Source organism: Nannobrachium achirus (genome assembly GCF_963921795.1).
Source record: "Nannobrachium achirus genome assembly, chromosome: 19".
NCBI classification, from domain to species: Eukaryota; Metazoa; Chordata; class Actinopteri; order Myctophiformes; family Myctophidae; genus Nannobrachium; species Nannobrachium achirus.
Genome location: NC_137826.1, coordinates 47348333 through 47373761, shown reverse-complemented (window position 1 = coordinate 47373761; position 25429 = coordinate 47348333). Strand labels below are relative to the sequence as shown.

The 25429-nt window shown below is 40.2% G+C and overlaps 1 protein-coding gene across 1 annotated transcript; it reads left to right on the top strand.

Moving 5' to 3' along the window:
- Window positions 1-463: 463 nt before the first annotated feature.
- pou2f3 (POU class 2 homeobox 3) lies at window positions 464-24592 on the top strand (the record flags this gene model as incomplete). The annotated part of the gene is made up of 12 exons (XM_080749511.1): window positions 464-518; window positions 9615-9649; window positions 15908-16012; window positions 16887-16986; window positions 18389-18477; window positions 19291-19467; window positions 20274-20415; window positions 20753-20886; window positions 21808-21972; window positions 22753-22795; window positions 23660-23774; window positions 24550-24592. 12 exons carry the CDS (start codon window positions 464-466, stop codon window positions 24590-24592), a joined length of 1203 nt encoding a protein of 400 aa, XP_080605637.1.
- Window positions 24593-25429: the final 837 nt, after the last annotated feature.

Here is a 25429-nt window from a genome sequence, read left to right as displayed (position 1 = left end):
GCTTTGGGAGCTACAGTATATGTAGTCACCATCCCGGTGACAGTGGAAGGTGACTTGGGAGCCTGCGCTGCTGTGACTGCGAGAGGTCGCGTGCAGGGACAAAGTGGACGGGCAACTTGTTTGTCTAGGGCTATACTGGGGTATATATGCACCTTGGTCCATGAATATCATAACGTGCATTATCTGTGTGTGCGTGTGCGTGCGTGTGTGCCTGTGTGTGTGTGTGTGTGTGTGTGCGTCCATGCGTATGTGTGCCTGTGTGTGTGTGTGTGAGTGCGTGTGTGTGTGTGTGTGTGTGTGTGTGTGTGTGTGTGTGTGTGCGTGTCATTATGCTGATGGGGGCTCCCACATTAGAATGAGCTCCTGATTATTTTCCTGTCTGATCGGAGGAGTGCCGCACCGGCCCCGGTAAAGTTACAATCCTTTAGGAAAATCAGCCATATTTATCATTACAGATATTAAGATGAGCAGCGCAGAGGCAGCGGAGCACTCAGAGACTCAGAGCCTCCAGCAAGCAGGTGAGCTTTATGGTATTTCAATCTGCTCTCCTTTCTCTACACCTGTCAAGACAGTTTAACTACTTAAACACTATTGTCTACTCTAAGCTTACGGCAAACTGGACTTTGAGTTGTCTCTGTTTTGTTTCTCTCCCCGTTTACATCAAAACCTCTTATAGCCGAGTCTGTGACGCATTGTGAGTTTGTAGATCTGCAATCCTTCTGGCTAAAGTTCCCCCAGAATATATACAGCATGCTGGGGTTCAAGTGGTTAACTTCATTCAGACTTTATTGAGACATCTTTCACTGAATGTTTTTGGATCAGGTGTTTGATCAATGTTTTGGTGGTGTTGAGGATGAATGTCGAAAGTCTTTCTGCACCCAAAACAGGCCTTTTGTTTTTAACTCTTTATTTAACTCTGTGTGTACAAAGTGTGTACAAATTGAACCATAAGGGTTATGTCCATTTGTACACTGTCGGTGTTCCAATGATTAGATTAGATTAACACTGAGGATTTTACTGTGTTGCATTCTGTTTGAGATTGTTAGCTGTGTAGCAAAGATTTCAGAATATTTTCAAACATCTTTGCCAACAGTTTAGAACATTCCATCAATAGCCTAGTATATTCACAGTGAAAATATTCACATTATGCATGTACATTATAAACTAAAGCAATGTTACAGTTCTCCAATTTGTTCTATGAAAACAATGATCATACTTTTAGTAATCTTCCAAATAGATCTTTCTCCTATCACAATAGTCTAGAAATCCCCTATGTTTATCCCTTGTCAGAGGGGGAATTTAAATTCAATTGTAGCTACTTGTCCAACATGAGAAGTTATTCACTTGTAATGTCTTTGTCATAACTTGTTACAAGTAATTAATATCTTAAATACGTAAGTAATCTTGGAAAAAAAAGAAAACTGCTTTTCAAATGACATTATTTGACCAAGCTAATTGCCAAGGCGCACAGCAAAAATCGTTGGTTAATTTATCCATTGAATGTGCAAAATGTACCGGTATGTGTCCCTCATGTCTAGCTCTAACTGAGAGTATAGAAAAGTAACCAATTTATCCATTCATTCCTCATATCCTTGAGTCATGTCTTTGTTACATTTTGTACATTCTCACAGAGTTAAATTAACTGTCGGGTGGAAACCTCATTTACTCTTACTTTTCAGGATTCAAATGCAAAAATAGTTTGTGCCACATTTTGAGCTTATAGATCTGATATTTCTGATACTTAAGTGTGGGACGCTGTAGTATGATCAAGTAGGGCAATAATCTACTAAAAGAAGAAAAAGATAAACCCACAAAAAGTTGAAATATGGAGATAAGAGGTTATTCTCCCTGACAGCAGTGATATGTTAGCAGCGTGTCAGTTGGTATGTGTCGTATACCAGGATGTCGCCCGGGGCTGTTTGCAAACCAAACGTTCCGTGCCCTGAGGCCCGGCGGCCGAGACAAACCAGTCTGCCAAATACGGAACCCAGGCCGGGAGAATGTGGAACTCTAACGATTGTGGATTGCACGTGTGAGAGAAGTGGATGTTTTGTTCTGTTTTGTCTGTTTTCTATAGAGCTCGATTTGAAATGCCAAGCGTGGGTTTGTGTCACTCTGTGTTGTTAGTCGGCTGCTACATCCGTCTCTGTGGCTACACTGACATGATCTCTTCATCAGTATGACATTCTCCCTGGAGCATGCTCCAATCCCTATTATGATAAAGATTATTAAATAGATTATGAAATAGATTAAAAAAAAATATGTCTTAAGCCATTAGAACCGGGAAAGCATTTGTGTAATTTGCTTTTAATTTTTTGCATTTTAATATAGCACATTGGTAGGCAATAAAAAAATTAAATAGCAGATTTGTGACACGCTATGAGCTTGTAGATCTGCTATGTTTTTAGCGATTTTTTTTTACTAAAAGCTTTGTTTCTGAGGGTCCCTGGAACAACATTTTTTGAGATGGGGGTCTGCGGCCAAATACATATAATTTTCGGAGTCCCTGACATGAAAAGGTCTAGAGAACCACTGATATAGCAACATACAGTAAATTTTCAGAAAATCATTTTAGAAGACTTGTCTTAATGGGTTTAATGACACTCTTATTTTATTTTCAATCTAAAAGTCATGTTGACATGTTCATTGGCTAATTTCATGAAGTCAACAATTAACAATATGACAAAATAATCACAAAAACTTTATTTATAAAACCTTTCACTTTACAAAATTCACTGACAATGGCAAACTATGTATACAATTAGAAACCGTATTATGAAAGTTATAAACAGAATAGCAAATAAAGACATCATTAAAATATTTAGGAGAAAAAGAAAAGCAATTCTTGCTATTTTGTAATTATTACAGTTCACTGTGTAGAAGAGTCCAATCCAGTGGTTCTTTAAGTGGGGTCCAGGGACCCTCAGGGGTATTTGAGGTTCCAGGGGGTCCCCAGGGAAATTAGTTCAAAATCAGGTTAACCACTTTGACCCTATCGACTATTTGAAAATAGCAGATCTACAAGATCACTTAATGTGGAAAAAGTTTGAATAGTTTTGAAACATTTTCACAACACTAATCTTGTATGGGGGTCCATGGCGAAAAACACTTTCAGATAGGGGTCCGTAACATGAAGAAGTTCAATGCAATAGAAATCCATTATGAACTCCAAAATCAAGCGAGTGTGTCAGTGTGTGTGTGTGTGTGTGTGTGTGTGTGTGTGTGTGTGTGCGTGCGTGCGTGCGTGCGTGCGTGCGTGCGTGCGTGCGTGCGTGCGTGCGTGCGTGCGTGTGTGTGTATGCTACATCAACCCAACAGGCCAAGTTAAGAGCCTAAAAGAAGAGGTTACCAAGGCTACAAGCGTATTTGCATGATGTGATCATTTCCATACTGGAAGTTTTGGCTGGCCCTGTGCGTGCGCGCACGCACGTGTGTGTGTGTGTGTGTGTGTGTGTGTGTGTGTGTGTGTGTGGTACAGGTGCTGTGGGTAGGGTAGGGTAGGCCAGTGGCGTCAGTTCAGAAAAAGCTACGGTATGGCAACATGACTGATGTCTTGCACGCGCGCCTTCGCACGCGTGCAAGACACCAGTCATGTTGCCATACCTTATAGCAACAGGCACGATACATTTATTCTAAGAAGTACATTTTATTTTTCCCCCCGTTTCTACGGTTTCTTGGGCTGGATATGGCAGCCTGGAACGGTTGTTCAAGTGCAGCTAAACTTGGCATGTTAGTAAATGTGCCACAATTAACAATAATGCATTGCACCTGTGCAGCTGACCTGCTGAAACTGGGAATATACAATCTTGTCAAGATGGGGAGAATAAAAGTGTGGAGAATATAATTATAATACCTTGTTAAAGTGACCATTTTGTTAAATTTTGCATTTGTAGTCATTTTACTGTAATTTAACAACATAATAACCAGCACAGATAGACAAAGAGACATTCATGGATTTATTTTTAAAAGTAACTTTTATTTTCCCCCTGGACCCAGGGTATGGCAGCTGCATACCCCTGCCATACCCAATTGACGCCCCTGGGGTAGGCTGGTCAGTTGTCAGAGCATGGCTTCCACTAGGCACCGTGCCCATTCCAGAACACCCCCAGGTTCATTTGACATTCAAATCATGCAAGATTACCTCTGAAAAGCAGACCTTTGAACTGCCATCCTCTCCTGTACTGTTCTCCCCTGCATTTCACCTCAGGCTTCAACCTCTTTTGCCATATTTGTTGCGGACCCTTTTTTAAATATCCTTTTTTGTGCTTATTTCAATCAGTTGTGGAAGAAGTGCAATACCATAATGTACTGTAGAAGTTTTCTGATACAAGTGAAAAGTCTTCCATTCAAAGTTTAAAAGTATTCACAGAATATACTGACGGACGGTACCAAATTTACCATACACATTTAGCAGAATGTCTTATTTGACAATTCTTTAAAGGACAACTTTTTTTTAATTTATTTTCATAGTCATTAGAGAAAAGAAATGATGGGCGTCAAAATGTTTTCATTCTTTTTTTCAGAGCAGAGCCCAGGATTACATAGGCAATTAGCACTGGGTGAAAAAATGGGTTAAAAAATTGTGGGGTAAAAATTATAAAAGTAAAAAAAAAAAAAATGTTTTCATTTACTTCTTTCTATCATTTTAGTGATTTTAACAATTTTGATTTGCATGCATGCCCCCAGGCATGCAAGTGGCTAAATATGTCTTTTTAGACGCAATAAGCCCATTCTCAAGATGCACCGCAATCTTTCATGGGCAGATGGGACTTATGGGGGCTGGTGTAAATAGTAACAAAGAAATTGCCGGCTTAGTGTGTCAAAAAAAAAAAAACATATTTAGCCACTTGTATGCATGCCCCCAACCACTGAAATCAAAATACTAAAATCGCTAAAACAGTAGAAAGCAGTAAATGAAAACATTTTAACACTCATCTTTTCTTTTCTCTAATTACAATTACTAAAATATGAACCCTTGGTGTAAAAAAAACAAAGTTGTCCTTTAAAAGATTTGCACCAGATTTGACTAAATCGTTTAGAAACAGCAACTCATGATACGCTGCGATGCCACGCGCTGTGCGCTTGTAGATCAGCTATTTTTCCTTTTATTTTAGATGAAAGTTGTTAAGGTGTAAATATTTATGTTGAAATAAGGACAAGAGTCACAAAGTGCTGTTCTAATATACGTACAGTATGTAAATATTGACCACACGCTGCATAATGTGCACACTGTAAGTTATGTAGCCATTACTCAGCCATACGTCACATATTGATGTATTGTATCCGCAAAAGTCTTTATCGCACTTACTATCAAAACCTCCACCGGCTGTCTGTCTGTCCGTGACTGTCTGTCCGTCTGTCTGTCAGTCACATGTCACACTTTTGCCCTGCTCATATCTCCGCAACCGTTGCCCCGATCCATGCCAAATTTTGCACACACACTCCTTGCCTGCCAAACCACATCAATTCTCACATGGCCCTCTTCTAGCGCCACCATGAGGCCGGTTCTTGCAAAACACATTTTTGCACACTGCTCCTACAATTTTTGCCCTAAAATCACACAAATCGGTACACAGTATGTCTACACTCATCTTATCAACATGGATCTCTCCCATTTAGCGCCACCTTCAGGCCGACTTTTTAAAACACATTTTTGGACACTACTCCTACAGATTTGGCCCTAAAATCACACAAATCGGTACAAAGTATGTCTACACTCATCTCATCAACATGGATCTGTCCCATATAGCGCCACCGTCAGGCCGATTTTTTCAAACACATTTTTGGACACTGCTCCTACAGATTTTGCCCTAAAATCACGCTGCGACCTAACGGTCGCTTATCTCCCGATTAGGGAGTCTTACTGGTGTAATATGGGGTAGAATACAAAGGGTTCCCAGTTAGATCCCGGGTTCCCCCAGAGTTAGTGTCGAAGTGTCCCTGAGGGGGTTCAGAGTAGGTTGGTGCCTTGCATTGTTTCCTCTGCCATCGGTGTAAAGCGCCTTGGATAAAGGTGCTATAAATGCACCATTTACCATTTACCATTTTTGTAATACGTACTTCATATAACGGACCGCTTCTTCCCCCATTTTCACACGGATGTAGGTTCCTCCCTGCTCCATGTTAATGAATGCAGGCGTTCTCAACGGCCACGCACGTACGCTCAAGTTGTACGCGTTCATCTTTTTTTTTTCACTCTGGGTGGGAAAAACAAGTTCTCATTGAAAAATAAATGCATTGACCAGACGTCCCAAACCAGACTCTTCCTGCCGGGAGCAGTCAAGTTTACTAGGCTAAGGTTTGGTGAGAACAGTCACGTGCAAACCTACACGCATAAGCTGGCGGGTTCCCAACATGATGCTCATGAGATGGCACCATTTCTGTCTAAATGGTCTGTGTCCAGGGGTCATTGCCATGCTGGCAGACATTTAATGTTATTATATTTTTTTTCTTTTCTTTCTTTTTTTTTTGCCACAGACGTACAAAAGAAGAGAATATTACCAAAAACACACAAATAGGTAGCCCTGAATGACCATAGCAGGTATGTAACACTGAGAGTATACAAAGAGAACCAAATGGAACCTTACAAGTCCATTTGGTTCCATTTGTACACACTCAGTGTTATGGGGGTCTTTGCAAATAAACAATTTGAGAGCCACTAGTACTAGTGGACTCTTAATAGGCCATAGTGTCATAGCAAATACTGTAATAGGGCTCTATTATGATCCAGGTCTTATGCCTTATGCCTTAACTTCTTTGCCTTTTTTTTTACTATATAGACATTTTTTTTAAATTTCAAATAGCTGATCTGCAAGCTCACAACGTGCAGATGTACTAATACTTCAAATGCTGATCTACATCTGCACGTTGTGAGCTTGCAGATCAGCTATTTGAAATATAAAAAAATGTCTATATAGTAAAAAAAAGGCAAAGAAGTTAAGGCATAAGGCATAAGACCTGGATCATAATAGAGCCCTAAGTGTCATAGATATTCAGAATAAAACCTGGAGACTTGACATTCAGTAATTGGGCCTTATGATGAAAATTTGAAAATGAAAGAAAATCTAGAACTTGCCACAGACACATTTGTCCATGTACAGACGTGTTGATGACCCTGTCTGTGTATCAGAGGAGTACAGAAACCGGCCTATCAGTGGATTGGTTATTTCAAAAAAGATTTCAAACCTATTATTCTTTCTTTTTTTTAACAGTTTTTTTTATTACTGGCTTCTATTTCAGCTAACTTTCCAAGAAGAGCAAGGCTGTAGTTTCTATTAGCTTGAAACCCTCATTGACGATGTAATTGTTGGTAGGCAGGTTTCTGAACTGTCTATAGCCCCTCACGAACAGTGAGATGACGGAAACGGTGGCATATTATAACCAACATTATGTTTTATAACGGTATGCCAGTTGGTTGGATTGAGTCAACAGAGAGGCCATCACACCGCTTGACGCGGGAACTCGTTTGGCGTGCACCCGAGCAAGCCAAAATGGGCCGCAAGCCCATTTCTGTCTATATGCAGCTGCTACTGTATATTAAAGGGATATTTCACTTTAAAAAAAACCTTTGGTCATTTTATCATCTAATCAGGCTTGTATGAACAGTGAACACCCTGAACAGTTTTTAATTTGCTTGATTCAATATTTAGATATCTTCTCCCCATACACACCCATTGTAAGTTAACAGTATGGTAGTGAGTTATAAAATAACTTTTTTTCATTTATTTTTAATATTCTATTTATTGTATTACATTTTTTCCATTTTCCCAAAGAATTATTAAAAATAAATGAATAAAAAAAATCACACTTGTGTGAACTGAGCGGTGGAGGCTGTGTGTGTGTGTGTGTGTGCGCGCGTGCGTGCGTGTGTGTGTATTTGTGTGTGTGAATGTGAGTGTGAGTGTGCCTGGCCTGGCCTGAACAACAGCGCCCCTCCCTTAACATGTGTGGTCAAAAAAGGTATAGCAGGCTACATACACCACAGGCTACATACAGACAGACAGACACACACACACGGATACACACACGGCCACGCTATGGAGACGGTGTGACCACCGCTCAAAAAGGTTATTGCAAAAACACAGCCTGCTCACGTATTAGGAGGGCAGTGTGAGTCACCAGAAAAAATAATGTGTGTTTCTAATGAATCTATTATGGTTAAAAAGGAGTTTGAAGTTACAATGGGTGTGTATGGGGAGAGGCGCTGGGCCAGGAGGGCCTGATAACATTTAAATCAAATATCTAAATATTGAATGAAGCAAATTAAAATCTGTCCAGGGTTTTCATAAAAGCCTGATAAAATGACCGAAAGTGAAATATCCCTTTAAGTAGTACATTATATAGGCTACTGTGTGTGTATATCTACTATGTACAATGATACTCATTACTGTAGCCATATTTGGCAACAGGAATAGCACTTGATGTTATTGGAAGTGGTCATTAAGTCTATTTTCTGAAAGGATTGTGTTGTGGAAGGACCTGACCTGCTGTGTTGCCCAGTCTGTTTATCCTTTGGACTTGTTTTTCTGTAAATGTTGGTTGTTGCAGGAATGTATTTTTTGGGTATGCTTATTTGGGCTTCCTTCTTAATGTTTAAACCAGTGGTTCTCAAACATTTTCTTGTCAAGTATAGCCCATAATTAATATGTTTTTGTCCACGGTCCTCAATCTGAAAATATGTTGCGCAGGGACACCACATAAGAATTGTGTTTAAAACATTGTTTTTTTTTTCTTTTCTTTGCAAAGTCGGGTGGAAGCAGTCTTTTTCTTGACCAGAGCTTTCATCTGTGCTTTGTCTTGTGTAAATAGCCTAGTGATGTAGATTCAACACTCTCTGTTGTTCAACGGCCAAAAGGGAGTATGTATATGATGAGCTTGTGACCAGTAACGTTATCTCCTATAGGTAAAACAGCTGAAAGAAACATTCCTGCCAAAGTAAACAGCACAGACACAGTGCAACCCAGAGTGTTAATTTACACAAAATTAAGAGTTTGGTCGTTGAGGGATATTTGTATCCAATATATTTGTGTGGCGTTGTATGGAGTTATTGTTTGTATGCTTCTGTTCTAATACATATTATGCACACTCCAAATCACAGTCTACATACATTATTTTTGTTAGGTTTGTAAAACTTGTACAACAATGTTATAACTTGCTCTTCATGTCCTGGTTTCAAGCTGTCCAGAGTCACATAAAATATCTCAAAAACACTAAAATGTTCTGGTTTTCAACACTGTTTTCACCATAGTTCAAATAATAATGAATAACCCTTGTTTTCAGTGCTTATAGTTACATCAATGTTATCATGTTCCGTTCTGCTGAGAGGTGTCGTCACTCTAGCTGTAGTAGGATACAGCATGTGCTAAAATAATCCTTTCCCATCCCGATGAAAACACCAGGTGAAAATAACATTTCAAAGCAAAGGAAAAAAAAAAAAAAGACAAAGGTAACAGCCGGTTTAAAAACGACGCTTGTAGTTGCGCTGTTTTTGTCATGATTTAAGGGTCTCAGTTTCGGTTTTCTGACTCCCACTTATTTGTTGTGAATTGTATTCATTTGTGTCACTGTATTAAACCTTTAAAACAAACAAATATGTCCTTTTTTTCTCCCCACAGATTTAGAACAAAATGGAATTGACTTCAACCGACAAGTAAGTAACATTTTGATGAACTTCATACACATACCTTACAACACAGTGGTCCAAACTGAAATAGGAAAATTATTTCACGCAATAATGGAAAGGTGATTTATGTCATTCTATTCTGATAGTAATTCGCCTATAGCGATAGTGAGTTTGTGATGACAATTTCATCCGATTAGGAGAGATAACATACAGTACAGGATACAGGATAAATAAGTGAAATTGGAAGAGATGAACCAAAAAATTATAATTAATGAGCTGACACAAATTGGAGCCGATCGTTTGGATGACCATGGTAACCCATCTGAAAATGTATGTTCTGTTTATTAAAGCACTGTTTAGTTACTGTTACTGAACATAAGGCTTCAACTTTTTAGTCTTTTGTTTTGATTTAACAAAACAACAGCACTTACAGGACCGTATTAAGTCAACTATCTTTAAATTTACATTATATGCATAGGCTAATCTTAATACAAACAAAACATACAGTATGTATGGCTACAGCAATCTGCAAGCACTTGATGTTATTTGAAGTGGTCATTAAGCATCAATCGTAAGTTTTCTGATGAGACAGGGTTGCATAGTGGGGAGGAAGCAGACCTTTTCTAGAACATATCTGTGCTTTGTCTTGTGTAAACAGCCCGCTGCTGTAGACAAAAAAGGGAGTGTGTGATGAGCTTGAACGGTTGAGGCACTACACTGTCTCTCTGTGTGTGATTACCTTGCTCAGATGGATAAGAACATCTGCTAAATGCCTACATTTTATTACATAAAGTGTGACCAGTAACACTATCAGATCAAGCTATTCTTTCAGAAAGAGCTTTAACACTCCTGCCAAAGTAAACAGAACAGGCACAATACTCATTTAACTCACTACCATACTGTGAAATGCATGGAATCCAATTGGCTTCCTCGAAACAAACTATAAAATGACTTGGGAAATGCGCTGCAGCAATGTCGGGTAAACTGTGAGTCAGAGTTAACACGGAACATGTCAGGCCTCCAGTATAGTCCTTGGTCCATTGTTCACTTGTGTGTTTATCTACTGTAGCATCTAGCCTAAAGCAGGTTCATCTCTCACTCTCATGATTAATCACGTCACCTGAGCCAACCCTCACTAAATGGTTCAAAACAACGTCTGCATGCAGAGAGACCTGTTAGAAAGGTTAATACCACACTATTATTTTACATTATCCAAGACAGTGAGTGATTTGTGGCACCAAATAAGTTGTTGGCTGTAATCCCATACAAAGTAGCCACGCATCACATGCAGTTGGATTAAGTGAACACAAAGAGTTGAACAAAACAAATGGCGTTGTCATTAGAGAGTCCCTAGGCTGTCACAGTTCATTCTACATACGCAGTTACGCACTTCAACTACTGTTATAATAACTGTTGTAATGTGCATTTATTGTCTCCACCAGCCGAAGGCATGGGGGAGAGTATGTTTTCCCCTCCGTCCGTCCGTGTGTCCGTCCGTCCGTCCGTCCGTCCGTGCGTGCGTCCGTGCGTCCTCGCAGTTTGTGAGCAGCTAATCTCAGTCGCCGTGTGCATTTATTTGTTTTGTTTTGCTGCAGTACATTTGCCCATTTGTGGGATTTGTCCTGGGTACAGTCAATCCTAGCTACAGTATTAGGAGCAGTGGGCAAGTGTCTTTAACCCATCTAGGCCTAGAATTATTGAATGCTTTAACCAGTGAAAAATAGCAGATATACAAGCTCACAGCGTGGCATCGGTGCCGCGCTGCGAGCTTGTAGATCTGCTATTTTTGAAAAAGGTCGTGAAAATTTGTGCAAATCTTTGAATATATGTGTTTTCAAAGCGAACGTTTGTAACTCAAATTTTGCTTCTGGGTGGTCCCTGGAACTAAATATTTTGAGATGGGGGTCCGTGGCCAAATAAATATCATTCTGGGGGTCCTTCACATGAAAAGGTTTGAGAACCACTGACAGTAGTCTCTCAAGAACAGACTAACTGAGCTCCATTTAAGTGAAAAGGACCTTTTCTTTGACGATGGCTGGCCAGATTGCTGACATAGAAACCCAGGTTTTTCAAATAATCTTAGAAGGATTCAAAAGACACTTATAGAATCGGGTCAAAATTCTAATTTTCATGATTTTTCAAAAATGTGAGCTTGTATATCTGCTATTTTTCAATAGTTAAAGCGTAAAATAATGATACACAATATGTGTACCCGTTCTATATGGGTATTAATATGAGGCTGGTGTCATGTTTTTAATAATTTCATTTTGTATTCTGACTTCTACTTTCTATATTGCTACTGTATGCTATGGGTTTTAGAAATATCTTATATTCCCCGCTGTGAAACACTTTGGAGTTGTGGTTTAAAGAGGTGTTATATGTGTTACATAACAAGTAGTGCGTGCATTTAGAAGCATCAACAAGTTAAGACAAATTAACTTGCACACTTATTGAATATGGTGTGTCTCAAGTTGGAAAATAAAGGGCTAATTAATTTAATTGGGGTATTTTCTGTCTAAAAGGTGTGTCCATACATTGCACTGCAATAATGAAAAGCTGAAAGGTGGGTTTTGACAGTCAACCCATGACGACCTCGGGTGAAACTGACTTTCCGGTCGGCCCATATCCTCGGGACAATCCAGCAGTTGTTTATTTTTCGGAATTGTTGACGTCTAATTGATACAGATCAAATAGTTCAGAGCTATTTAGATAGTTCCTCAAATAGTCTTTTTGGCTGGGAACGGCTCTTCTTTCACTCCTGTCCTTTAATAGGAACTTACCACAGGTTCAGGGGAGGGGGGGAGGGGGGGTATTTGCATACTGTCTTGCCCGAGGGGAGGGTGAGGGCTTGCTTTCATTGTGTCTTGTTTAAGAAGTCAAGCGAATGGTCCCAGGGCATTGAATATGTGCACACATATTATTGTACCCCCTCGCTGAGGTTATTGGGGTCATCTAAAGCTAAGCTGAAAACTAGAACTAGGTCCGAAAAACTAGACAAAAACAAATGCAAAGTAATCGAAACAATATTGTGTACTTACAAAATTAGCTACACATTTATATAAAAAATATATATTTATAGTTTTTAGTCTTTTGTCCGTTTGTCAAATGTGTCAACAAAACATGTCTGAGAGCCTGCGGGGGAAGGGGAGGATCAAGGAGGGAGGGAAAGAAAAGGTTCATGCAGTTCATTTCAATACGCAGTTTATTTCAGCTGCAACAAAAGTATAGATTGCCCCTGGTCAAATATTATTTGACCAGGGGTCAAATGAACGTTGCTCAAATTTGACCTTCAGTTACATGGAGTGCTGGTTTTGAAAACGTACGTGTTTCGCTGTATGTATTGCTGTATTAAAACATTTAACGTAGCGGAGTCAAAGTCATAATTAAGTGTCCAAAAATACAACTAATTTAAGTGCAGATACTCATAAAATAAGATATACCGGTACAACCCCTTTGAGCTGAGCTTTGCGCCCAGATAACTGGCTGTCTAACTAGTGAAATTGAGGTGAAATGTATCTATCTGATGTAGAGCAGTGGTTCCCAAACCTTTTAGCTCGAGACCCAAAAGAGAAATTAGACGTTTGCCCAAACTAACTGAAAACAGCAGATCTACAAGCTCACAATTCATCGCTTCACACCGCGTTGTGAGCTTGTAGTCGTAGATTTGAAAGGAGGTATTGGCGTATGTGTCAAATTAATTAACAGACACACTATGCAATGCATCCACGTAGCACATGCAAAAAAGCAGTCCATCTGTAACCAGGTGTGGATATTTCAATAAAACCTACCTATAAGTGTACTGTGCAGTGTGCATGCATGGATATGCTATTCATTATCTGGGTTAGGCAGTGGACCTAAAGCAGAAAAAACATTACAAACTATCCATCTGTTTCCGCAAGAACTTTACTGTAGCATTATGTGTGGAACACATCCGGAGAACAGCCGACATACAAGCTCACGCCTCACGTCGCGCTTGTGAGCTTGTAGATCACTCACGGCTGCGACGCCGGAAATGCCGCTCACCTTCTGCGCAATGCCAACAGGGTTGGCAATGCACGATGGGATGTTGGAAAGTTGTGCATATAATGCAATTTTATTTACTAATATTGTGATTAATATCGATATCGAGGTATTCAACAACGTTAGCGAATATCGAAGGTTTTCCTAATATCGCCCAGCCTTAGTCCCGGCCCAGTGTTTGGGAAACAGTGATGTAGACGAGCTGCCAGATGGACACGGACTGACTATGGTTCTCCTCTCAGGCTGTCAACTCTCTCACCACTGCTGGCTTGCTCCATCTGGAGCAGTGGGCCTGGACCAATACTCACTTTCTTAGTAGTAATGGTCTGAGTCAGCAATATATGAATCAGCCTGCCTGTTAAGAAAATACAACTCCATGATGAATGTGGTGAATATGATGCTGTTATAATTGGTAATAATAGGTATAATATACTGCTTCTGAAGAAGAAGCACTATGTTAAATTAAGAATGCAGTGATCTATGTTCTAAGGGATGGTGGTCAGGGGGTAACATGTCATTAGGTCGAACACCCTTTGCATCGACCACCAAACTCTAACCCAAACCCTAATCCTAACCTCAGTAAAACTATACCTAACCCTAACCCTAAACCTAACCTCAGTAACCGTGACGCGGGTGATTATCTAACCTGCCGACGCTGTTCGACCCAACGGGAGTTCGACCTATGGGGCAGTCCCTGGTCAGCATTTACCCATGTTTGTGCTAGGGTGGTACCAGATCCTTGTTGTCGCTCCCACTAGTAGGCCTATTGTGGCTGTGAGTGTTGCTCCCCTTTAGGAGCGGTGAAGCCGCTTCCTACATTTGACTCGGTGTGTCCCTATGTGTGGTGCAGCACAAACAGCTGCAATGCCGCTGGGTGACCAGGTGGCACTGTCTGAAGCTTATAGTCTCTAGTGACATTGAGATGTTGGAGAACCAAGGGGTGCAAGCATAGTCAAAGCGGCATTGAATGAGGTCTCAGGCAAGGGTCCTGAGAGCACTTTTGTTGACAACTATAGAAATGTGTTCGCTTGCTCACACGCACACGCACACGCACACAAACACACGTGCGTGCGCACACACACACACACACACACACACACACACACACACACACACACACACACACACACACACACACACACACACACACACACACACACACACACACACCAGCGTGTGGATGTGAAGCGCGTGTGTAGAGCACAGCTGGTAACTGAACTGCAGGAGCTACAAGATAGACTGTTTCGGGACATCACTGTCGGCTCTGTTTCTGCTTTGTAAGAGAAGATATATAGATAGGGGACATTCTGCCCAAAAACTCTTGTTCTTTCATTGAGTTCTTTGATCACCTTTGATACATCATACTTTCACCTGTCAGTTTGTTGTCAAGACTATAGGTAACCTCTTCTTTGCTTGAGATTACTATATTATCAATCAACTCTGACTATGAAATCATTTGCATTTACCTTGAGGGAATGTTTGGACCCAAAAAGAATGGATTATGTTTCACCCTAACACCAGACCAGTCCAAAGGAGCTAGACTCTCCTCCTGGGGGAAGAGATGCTTCATGCTTCTGAAGGCTTTGGACTGGAGGATGCTTGCATCAGAGTCAAGCCCTTCTGCTTTACTGAGACTTTGGTCTGACATACCTTCTGACCGTCTCCTGGGTTTTATTTCTGAAATGTTTGTGCTTCTTGTGGGTGCCAGCTATATTTCTCTGAAGAAATGGAAATGATCCCTGCTGTTGAAAGTTCACGTTCAGAATTAAATCAACGTCATTGGTTATAGTTATTGAAAGATGTGTTTTCATAAGGCTAGACTGACACTGTGTGTGTGTGTGTGTGTGTGTGTGTGTGTGTGTGTGTGTGTGTGTGTGTGTGTGTGTGTGTGTGTGTGTGTGTGTGTGTGTGTGTGTTTATTCTTTATTCGGATCCTCATTAGCTTCCACTGCCCCTGCCACGGTTGCTAGTCCTCCTGGTGTCCAAATAAAACATAACAACATAAACAATATTCATACAAACTGACACTCGTCAGTCTGAATCTAAAATACATTCAAATGTCCATATAAAATAATACAAGCAAATGTACAAAAACATATTGATTATTCCAAGTGTGTGGTCTCTTTCATTAATATTTGTTTAATTGATCTTTTGAATAAGTACTTGCTTTTGATTTGTTTCTTATTGACAGAAAATGAGTTCCATTGTTGGGTGGCTCAACAGTTATTTTAAGTATTTCTTAATTTGTGTGTGTGTGTGTCCCAGATAAAGACAGAGGACTTGAACGACTCACCCCATTCCACCTCATCTATTAAGACATGTCACCTGACACAGAGCTCAGTGCTGCCTCCTCCTGGACAGCTGACAGGGGTAAGACCACTAAACTGAAATCTACACTCTAGATTGTCAGATGCCATTTTAAAGCTGTACTATGTAACCTTTTTTATGTGAATAAAAGTTTATTTAGTCTAATCTGTATGGTAGAGTATGTTAACTTAATGTAAACTAACGTATACAATTGGGATGGTTATATTTGGTTTCCCTGCTTTTCTATTGAAACTTTGGTTTGATGGGACCTAGTTATGAGTGTTACTGGAGGTCAACATATTGTTTCCTCCCAGAGAAAGCAGGCGCGCTCTATTAGCTCAGTGGTAAGAATTTCAGCACTTAGGCAGGAGACCTGGGTTAAAAGAACATGAAAGTTACAAATGGAACCAAATGGAGCATTATCTAAAACTAAATAATGTTCAGATAGATTGATTCATCATTTGTTGTCCTTCAAGAGCTAAATCATGTGTAAAAAGCCAAAGAAATGTGTATGTACACTCCTCTCAGAGTAATACTCAGGATACACAATTGGACTTCTTTCTTTTTTTTTTTTAATGTTTTTTACCCCACGATTTTTGCAACCCATTTTTCTCACCCGGTGACTACCTAACCTGTAGTCCTGGTTTCCGCTCTCCCCCTGCCGCGCCAGGGGACATTGGGGAGCACCCGGCTGGCTAGGGGTAGTATAGAAACCAGGACTACTGCATGTTTTTGTGTGACACACAATTGGACTTCTACCCTGAATGTGGTATGCATATACACTACTTTATATTGATTACTTCTCTTTTTTTAATTGTTTGAATATATTTAACCAGATGGATCCTGACAACGGGTCCATTTAGTTAAGTTAAGGGGAGACCTTCAAATGTCAATGTTTGAAGGTCTCACTGGTGTAGTGTTGTTGTGTTGCCAGCAGGAGCTGCCGTCGTTTCACCAGCAGTTGGTTCTGATGTCTCCATCACACCTCTCATCCTCCTCCCCCTTCCTGCTGTCACAGTCACAGAACAGTCACCAAGGTGCACACACACACACACACACACACACACACGCACGCACGCACGCACGCACGCACGCACGCACGCACGCACGCACAGCAAACATGTCTCACAAGCCTCTGTGCTTCTGTTGGTTTGACCTAGTTTTGCGACAAACACGTTAACAAACTTTGAATGGATGGCAATACTGAAGCTAAAAGCCACAAGAGGCGAGTGGGTGGTTACCTGGTATTTTACACCGGCTGAGAGGCGTAGGGAGACACGAGGCGCAGCCGAGTGTCTCCAACCCTCTCAGCCGGTGTAAAATAGCCGGTGTAAAATACCAGGTAACCAATTAAAACTGTTCTATGTCACTAATAATTCACTATAAGAAAGTAGTCCCCAGCTACAAGAAAGTAGTTTCCGGCCAGGATGCAGAAACAACACACCTGTTAGTTTTCTAGTCTAGCTCAAGCTCTCTAGTCTAGCTCAAGTTCTCTAGTCTAGCTTCACAATACTGTGGAAAGAAATAACGCACCTGGGTTTGATATAAACTGATTAAAGGTGTGGGTTATAGTCTCACATACCACAGCAAATAAGGGAAACCAGCCAATCAGAATCAAGGAATGGAACTAGCCGTTTTAGAAAATACAATCTATTGATTGTCATAAAGGGCCACTTCACCTATTTTCAACCTTACCTTCATTTACTTGGTTCTCCTCGCTAATGCGAAGATGCCACTCAGAAACCTGAACTGCCACATGAGACTGACACAAGTCCATATATGGGCATTCCCGGATATGTGCTTAATAGTGATGACATCATGGATCTCCATATAATGGGCATAAAAGGGACAAGGACGGAATTAATTTGCAAGTGTCTTTTGACTATATTGATATCAACATTTTGCTGATTATTAGGCACTTCATAGCCTGTATTTACTTTTTAGCCATGTTAACATGTTTTTGCTCTGGTGCTTATTTAATTTACGTCTTAATGATCCATAAATGAAGTATAATATATATGTTTTAACATTTATTATTCAAGGTTTCATCACACTCTTGAGTGACCACAGAAACTTAAACTATCAGCAGGAATATCAATGCCACAAAGAGCCACAGACCACAGTTAATATCAAACAGTACAGTAAGCCGGCTTTATTTCTGACTTTATCAACCGTATCAACTTGCTGGGCTGATGCACACTAGTAGCCATTTAAGGAAAACTTCACTGAATTCATCATAGTAGCCTATAGTGTGGCCAAAACAAACCTTATATCTTCTACTGTATGTATTTAGAGATTTCCTCTGTTAATTGTGGAAGCCTGCAAAACATACAGAGGAATGAGAGGATATAGATCTTTTATACACAGCTCTGCTTCTATTTGTTGAAGCCACTGCAGAGATTGTCTTTGGTCAACCATGTGTGTGTTTCTCCTTTGTAGCGCTCCTACAACAGAACCTGCTGTCCCTCCCCAGCCAGAGTCAATCTGGTCTCCTCCAGCACCAGCCTGGACTGGCTCTGGCTCCACAGGTAAACCCTGCTTCACTTTAGCCTAATCACTGACACAGTATACCGGTATGTCATTGGCCGGGTTTCCCAAAGCAATTTTAGCCCATCGTAAGCCCATCATAGCTCACGCATGGTCGTAGAGACCAAGTTCCCGTGCTTACCTGGGTTTGGGCAGAGCGAATTATTTAGCCCCCTTACAACTACACCACGGTACGGCTTTCTATAATTACTCGTATCCTCCGTGTTCTTTAATAAGAAGCCTTTTTATCCCATCGCAGTCTGTTTATCTCAATGGGCTTGGTGCGCATGGAGAACGCCAGGAAATACATGGGAAAACAGAACGCTATCGGATAAAAAGGCTTCTTATTAAAGAACACAGAGAATACGGGTAATTATAGAATGCCGTATCGTATTTAGATGTGAGACTTTATTAATTTTGTTTGTGAAATCTGAATGTTGGTGTAGTTGTAGGGGGTTAAATAATGTAAACACGAGAACATGACAGTCGGGGCTCGCCTATAGAGGGGAGCAAATGTAAAACATCACTCACTTTACCCCAATTGTCTCACTTTACCCCCTATGAATCCTCATGTGCCGCAAATGTACCTGGTTCACTTTACCCCCTTGATTTCTCTCCTCCTGTCTCAGTTCACCCCTGAACTGGGGTAAAGACAAGACACAAGACCACTTTTTTAAAAACAATCATATTTTCACTGCCCCTTGTCTTGAATACATTCTGATAATTTACGTTGTTAGGAAATACAGGTGTGATTTATTTTGTTATTAAACAATGTTAACGTCCACAGACGTGTGTCTCTTGTCTCTCTGCCACAGGCTATGAGTCGTTCAGGTCTGGCAGGCCAGTCCATGGACAACCACATGGACATGTCCCACCTCCAGATCCCCAAACACATGACAGCACCACAGCAGGAGGAGCCCAGTGACCTGGAGGAGCTGGAGCAGTTCGCCAAGGCCTTCAAACAAAGACGCATCAAACTGGGATTCACTCAGGTCCGTTTGTTGGGAGTTCCATAGCGAACGTTTGTCAGTGGGGGTCTGTAGGGGTCACCCAGGGGTCCTTGAGGAGGTTCCAGGGGGTCCCCAGCTAAATTAGTTACATTTAACAAAAATGTATTGAAACATTTTGAACAAAATGTGCATGTTTCTTAAACACAAATCTTGTCCTGACCCTGTCACAACATGTTTTCTGATGGGGGTTAATTTTGGTGGCCTTGACATGCCATTTTTTGAGAACCGCTGCTCTATTTGATCGTGCTAGTTCCCCTGAGCCAGCTGAAGGACACAGCTGTTCCAGGAGGAGATTTCACATCCATTCTGCAGTTAGTCTAGTATAATAGTATGTCACACCATCTAGTAGGCTACAGTGACCCCTATTGGTCACTGTGGGCTACAGCCTCTAATCATCAGTACATCACCTCCCCTCCCTACAAACTAAAGACCACCATTCTACTCTCACAGTATCCAATCCAGTGGCAGCATGTACTTTGGTGAATCCTGGGTTTGTGGCCATGAAGGTGTTAAATTCAATCCTGCTCATCCTCGGCAAAATATGTTTAAAACAAACTACCAACCAAATCTCAAAATACTTCATGCAATGCAATGCTACCATACAAACATGTTTATGTGTGTGCGCGTGTGATTGTTTACTGTGTGTGTGTGTGTGTGTGTGTGTGTGTGTGTGTGTGTGTGTGTGTGTGTGTGTGTGTGTGTGTGTGTGTGTGTGTGTGTGTGTGTGTGTGTGTGTGTGTGTGTGTGTTATCTGTGTGTCTATGTGTGTGCGTCTTACTGTATAACAGGGAGACGTAGGCCTTGCAATGGGGAAGCTGTATGGTAATGACTTCAGCCAGACCACAATCTCCCGCTTTGAAGCTCTCAACCTCAGCTTCAAGAACATGTGCAAGCTGAAGCCTCTGCTGGAGAAATGGCTCAGTGATGCAGGTACTGTACTAAAGAAAGAGTTTTCCAATGGATTGTTTGCATTGGGTTTTGGATAAATTCAGAAAATAGTTCTAGAGCTGGAAAATAATTCAACTCAGTCTAATGAGTAATGTTAGCATTGGAAATTGAATAGCGTGAACGTTTCTGTCAAAAAGAGACCTTTTACTGCTATCCTATTCCTAACAATGTACTGTTGTAAATGAAAGCATTAAACACTTTTAGATTCATTAATGTCTGTTCAGGCACATTTTAGTATGACATTTAGTAATCAAAGTGAATCACTTGCATAATGCTTGGTGCTATAAATTATGATGGTCAATTTTGTCTTTCATGTCAGAAAACTCGCCCAATGATTCGCTGAACAGCTCTGCCAGCCTGCCTCCGTTGATGGAAGGTTACGGACGCAAGAGGAAGAAGAGGACGAGTATTGAAACCAACATCAAGCTGACGCTGGAGAAACGCTTTATGGATGTGAGACAATCCATTCATTCTGTTTGATGGCGTCCTACTTTCACATGAATGTCAGGCTTCCTTACAGAAGTGCACTGTTGACTGAAAAATCAAACCTCGGTTCGAAGTGAATCGGTGAACTTTTATTCTATGTGTTCTAGAGCTATGAACTCTGTATATACTTTCGGTTCGAAGTGAAGCGGTATGTGTTCTAGAGCTTCAGAATTCAGAATTCTGAATTCTGAATGATTTTATCTGGAGGGCCGAATTGTCATGTGAAGCTTGACCAATCCTCAAAGTATTGGAAATTTTTAATCATCCAATCATCAGACCGGGACGGACACTACACACATATTCTGGACGTACGGGACAAACCTGTTCATTCTGGACTGTAATGACCATATATGGACATGGGGGACACACATGGGACACACATTTACGGACAGATAAAACCTGTTCATTCTGGACTGAAATGACCATATATGGACGTGGGGGGGACACATGGGACACACAAAGCCACTCCTAGGAAGCGGCTTTCACCGCTTCAAAAATAAGAAACAAATGTATAACAATATACACCTGTATAAAGTTAATAATCGTTTAACATACAGATTAACGTGCATAAATCGTCTATCTCTGATAACCAGATTTATACTTCTTTGTACAAAGTCGTCGCGCAACACTGTGGTAAACAGACTGAATTGAGTAAAGGAGAAGGGAATGTCTAGTCTACACACTTCTTTCTCGTCTATTTTTAAACCAACAATCTTTAATGTTTCACTTTGTGTAGGGCTTCATCAGAACCTGTTGAACATTCTCTTCTCTTCGACTTGGTTATTCTTGCGTCCAGCACTGTGTTTAAAGAACTGTGGGGATGAGCACCTTTTTTCAAACTGAATTGACACACATGAGTGTTTGTGTTTTCATTCATTTGGTTTCCAGAACCCCAAGCCCAACTCAGAGGAGATAACACTGATCTCGGAGCAGCTGGCCATGGAGAAGGAGGTGGTGCGAGTGTGGTTCTGTAACCGTCGACAGAAAGAGAAGAGGATCTACTGCCCTGTGGCCAACCTGCCCATGAAGTCACACACCTTCAACTCCAGAATGGTACGTTCCATTGCACCTCATTCATTAGTATGTTTATTATCAATAGGTTATCATTGCACCGCTGCACAGTGCTACTGCTGCAATGATGCCATTACCATCGTCAGAGGAGGTAAAGGAGTTACATTTACATAAGTAACCTTTTGAATAAATTGTATTTGTTAGAGTAGTTTTAATGAAATATAGTTTAAACTAAGTATGTTTGTGACAATAAAAAAAAAATACTTATGGGGGCTGGTTTTAAATAGTAATAAAGAAATTGCCGGCTTATTGTGTCTAAAAATACATATTTAGCCACTTGTACGCATGTCCCCAACCACTGAAATCAAAATAGTAAAATCACTAAAACAATAGAATGAAGTAAATGAAAAGATTTTAACACCCATCTTATCTTTTCTCTAATGACTATATTTCTCTATGAACCCTTGTTGTAAAAAAAAAAAAAAAAAGTTGTCCTTAAAAGGAGTAAGTGTTAAACAATTTGACTTATGCTTTTTTTTATCCATTCTGAAAATAAACATAACATAGGGCCCAATATGATTTCTATTAGACAAGCATTTATAATTTTATATTTTAGACATTTCGATTACATAGGTACTAGATACTGTCTTACTCTTCTTACTCGAGTCATTGATATTTTAAAGTAACAATTCTTTTACTTGAGTCCAGTTTTTTTTAGTCCAAGTTCTATATTGTGATATCCTGTATCCTGTGTGAGTTCTACAACGCTGGTCAGAATGTGTTTTGTTTCATGTATTTTGTTCCACCTTCATGTTGTTTCAGGCCACGACGTCCAGATCCTACAGTCCTTCAGGAGGAGGCAAGTGTCTTTTAGCTCATTTGTCACTGATACTGAATTATCCCGAGTGTTCCTTTAAAGGACAACTTTGTTTTTTTTTCACAACAAGTGTTCAAATTTTAGATTGCAATTAGAGAAAAGAAAAGATAAGTGTTAAAATGTTTTCATTTACTGCTTTCTATCGTTTTAATTGTTGTGAACTTGTGAAAAAGGGCCAAGTATAGACCCTTGAGGGACCCCGTATATAGGGTTTAAGTGTTTACAACACTTCCTCAAAAAGCCATTCTGTTCTCAAATACTTTGTAATTTAGGCTCATAATCCATAGTTAATCCCATGCATTTGCATTTATACAGTATGTCTTCTGTCAACAAACACTTGTGTGGGGAAGGTCGGCCTCTGCTCAATATTTACAGTGTCTTGAAACAACATGTTGTGATTTGGCATTATAATACATTTGAAATTATATTGAATATGCATGGGTCTGGGGTGGTTAGCCAACCGCACAATAGGCCAAAATCACACAATGGGAGAACACCAACATCAGAAATAGTAGGCCTATGGCAGCCAGGTTTTGTAAAGTGTACGGTATGTTTTGGGAGGCACATGATTTGAATAACAATCATGAATAGGCCAATATATCAATAACAGAACTACTTTATTTTGTGTATATTAAATATTAACAAAGAAAACTTGTTTCAAGGAATGAAATGCTATCAAAGTAAGAATGACGAAGGACCCACGTGTAAAAAAAAACACTCTTCCTACTCCATGTGCTGTGAATAGTTAACGTGTGCCTTATAGCCTCAGGTTGTCTCTCGTTTCTGAGCGCGGTTGTGTCCACAGGATCACTGTGTGAATTGAGTTTCATATTTGTTCTGGCTCTCTTCTAGTGTCATCCAGTTCATCTCCTAACAGTGCAAGCCGTGGAGCCTCGCCTAACAGCCTGTCCTTAGCTTCCACCACCCTCTCCTCTCAGGGCAACCAAACCTACAGTTCACCTCCAGGGTATGATATGATATGCCCTGCACAGTACACCACTGACTCATACCGGTATGCTGTTGGAACATTACTTTAAATTAACTTGCTACTAACTTTTCAATATGAATGATAGGCTACTGACATGATATTGACGTGATACTGACATGATACTGACATGATACTGACATGATACTGACCATGATACTGACATGATACTGACCATGGCATTGACCGGTACTGACACGATACTGACCATGGTACTTTTTTTTTTCTTTTCAATCGCCAAAATAAAAGCCTAGGTTTCCGAGGCTAACATGATACTGACCATGATATTGACCATGATACTGACCTGATACTGACATGATACTGACCATGATACTGACATGATACTGACATGATACTGACATGATACTGATACTGATACTGACCATGATACTGACATGATACTGACACTGACTTACCAGAACAGCCCTATCATAACAACAACACTGTGACAGGAGTAGAAGCCGGATCATAATGAACCTGAAGTTGTCAGATATTTTCCCATAAAGTAATGAGTAACAAGCATATTTTAATTGTTATTACGGTAATGGTGTTGTTGAATTGGAAAGAGTAACTTGTTACACAACTGGTTGCAAAAAGTAGTTGCGTTACAGTAAAATAAATGCCTTTCACTGACCTTACTGGTTAATGTTAATGCTTATCATGCATGGCCTTTTGGCTAACTGGACACAAATGAACTGTTATAGCTAGTACATAGCATTATACAAATGAGAACTAAGCCATTTTGTTTGTCTTTCAGGTCTTGGTACCGCACATGGAACCCGACAACATATCACCATTGAGACACCTTTTGTGCCCTCCAAAATGCAGAGAAGGAGAACCATGTACTGAATCGTGTGAATCTTTTGAAGTGGAACAGCACAAATGTATTATTTGAGAAGGATTGCACAGCACATTGAAGGATCTAATGCAAAAACACTGAATATCCCCAAACACCTTTTCTAAGTGCAGTTAATATCTGAGAAGGACTTCATAAGCAAGCTGGACAATCAGTGGAATAAAATGTGTTCTTAAATCATCACATCGATTTTCCAAGACCTAATTTCTGAGGTTGAAGTCATGGATACATTGTTTCCCCCATCACCCCTGATTTTTCCATTGTTTTATTTTTTAAACAGCTCTACAGTAGATTGAATTACTGAGAGGGATAGCTTACTGTATAATAGACACCAGCGACCTCTTGTGTTCATGTTGGGACTGGCATCATTATGGTAATGTTTAGGATTTGGCAGAGCCTGAAATAGTTGAGTTAAAATGTGATTATGTCTACTTTTATGTATGTCATGTTCAAATCATATATTACACATTTACATATTTCATAAATTGATGTTTAATTATGGCTATAAGAAGTTATTTATATAACATTTGGCACATTCAAACAGAGCCATATTGATGTTTACTAGAGTTTACTTTACTTGTTCATCTGCCCTAGTAAATCAATAACTGAAACTAATCCTACAGAATTGGTTTCCTATTTTTAATATCCCACCATTATGGTCGGAATCTACCATTTTGTTGACCACCTAAACCCTATATACTTTGTTATACAGTAACATCAAATAGTGATTTATAAGCTCATCACATCACCCTTTGAGATTATATATAGATCTGCTATTTTT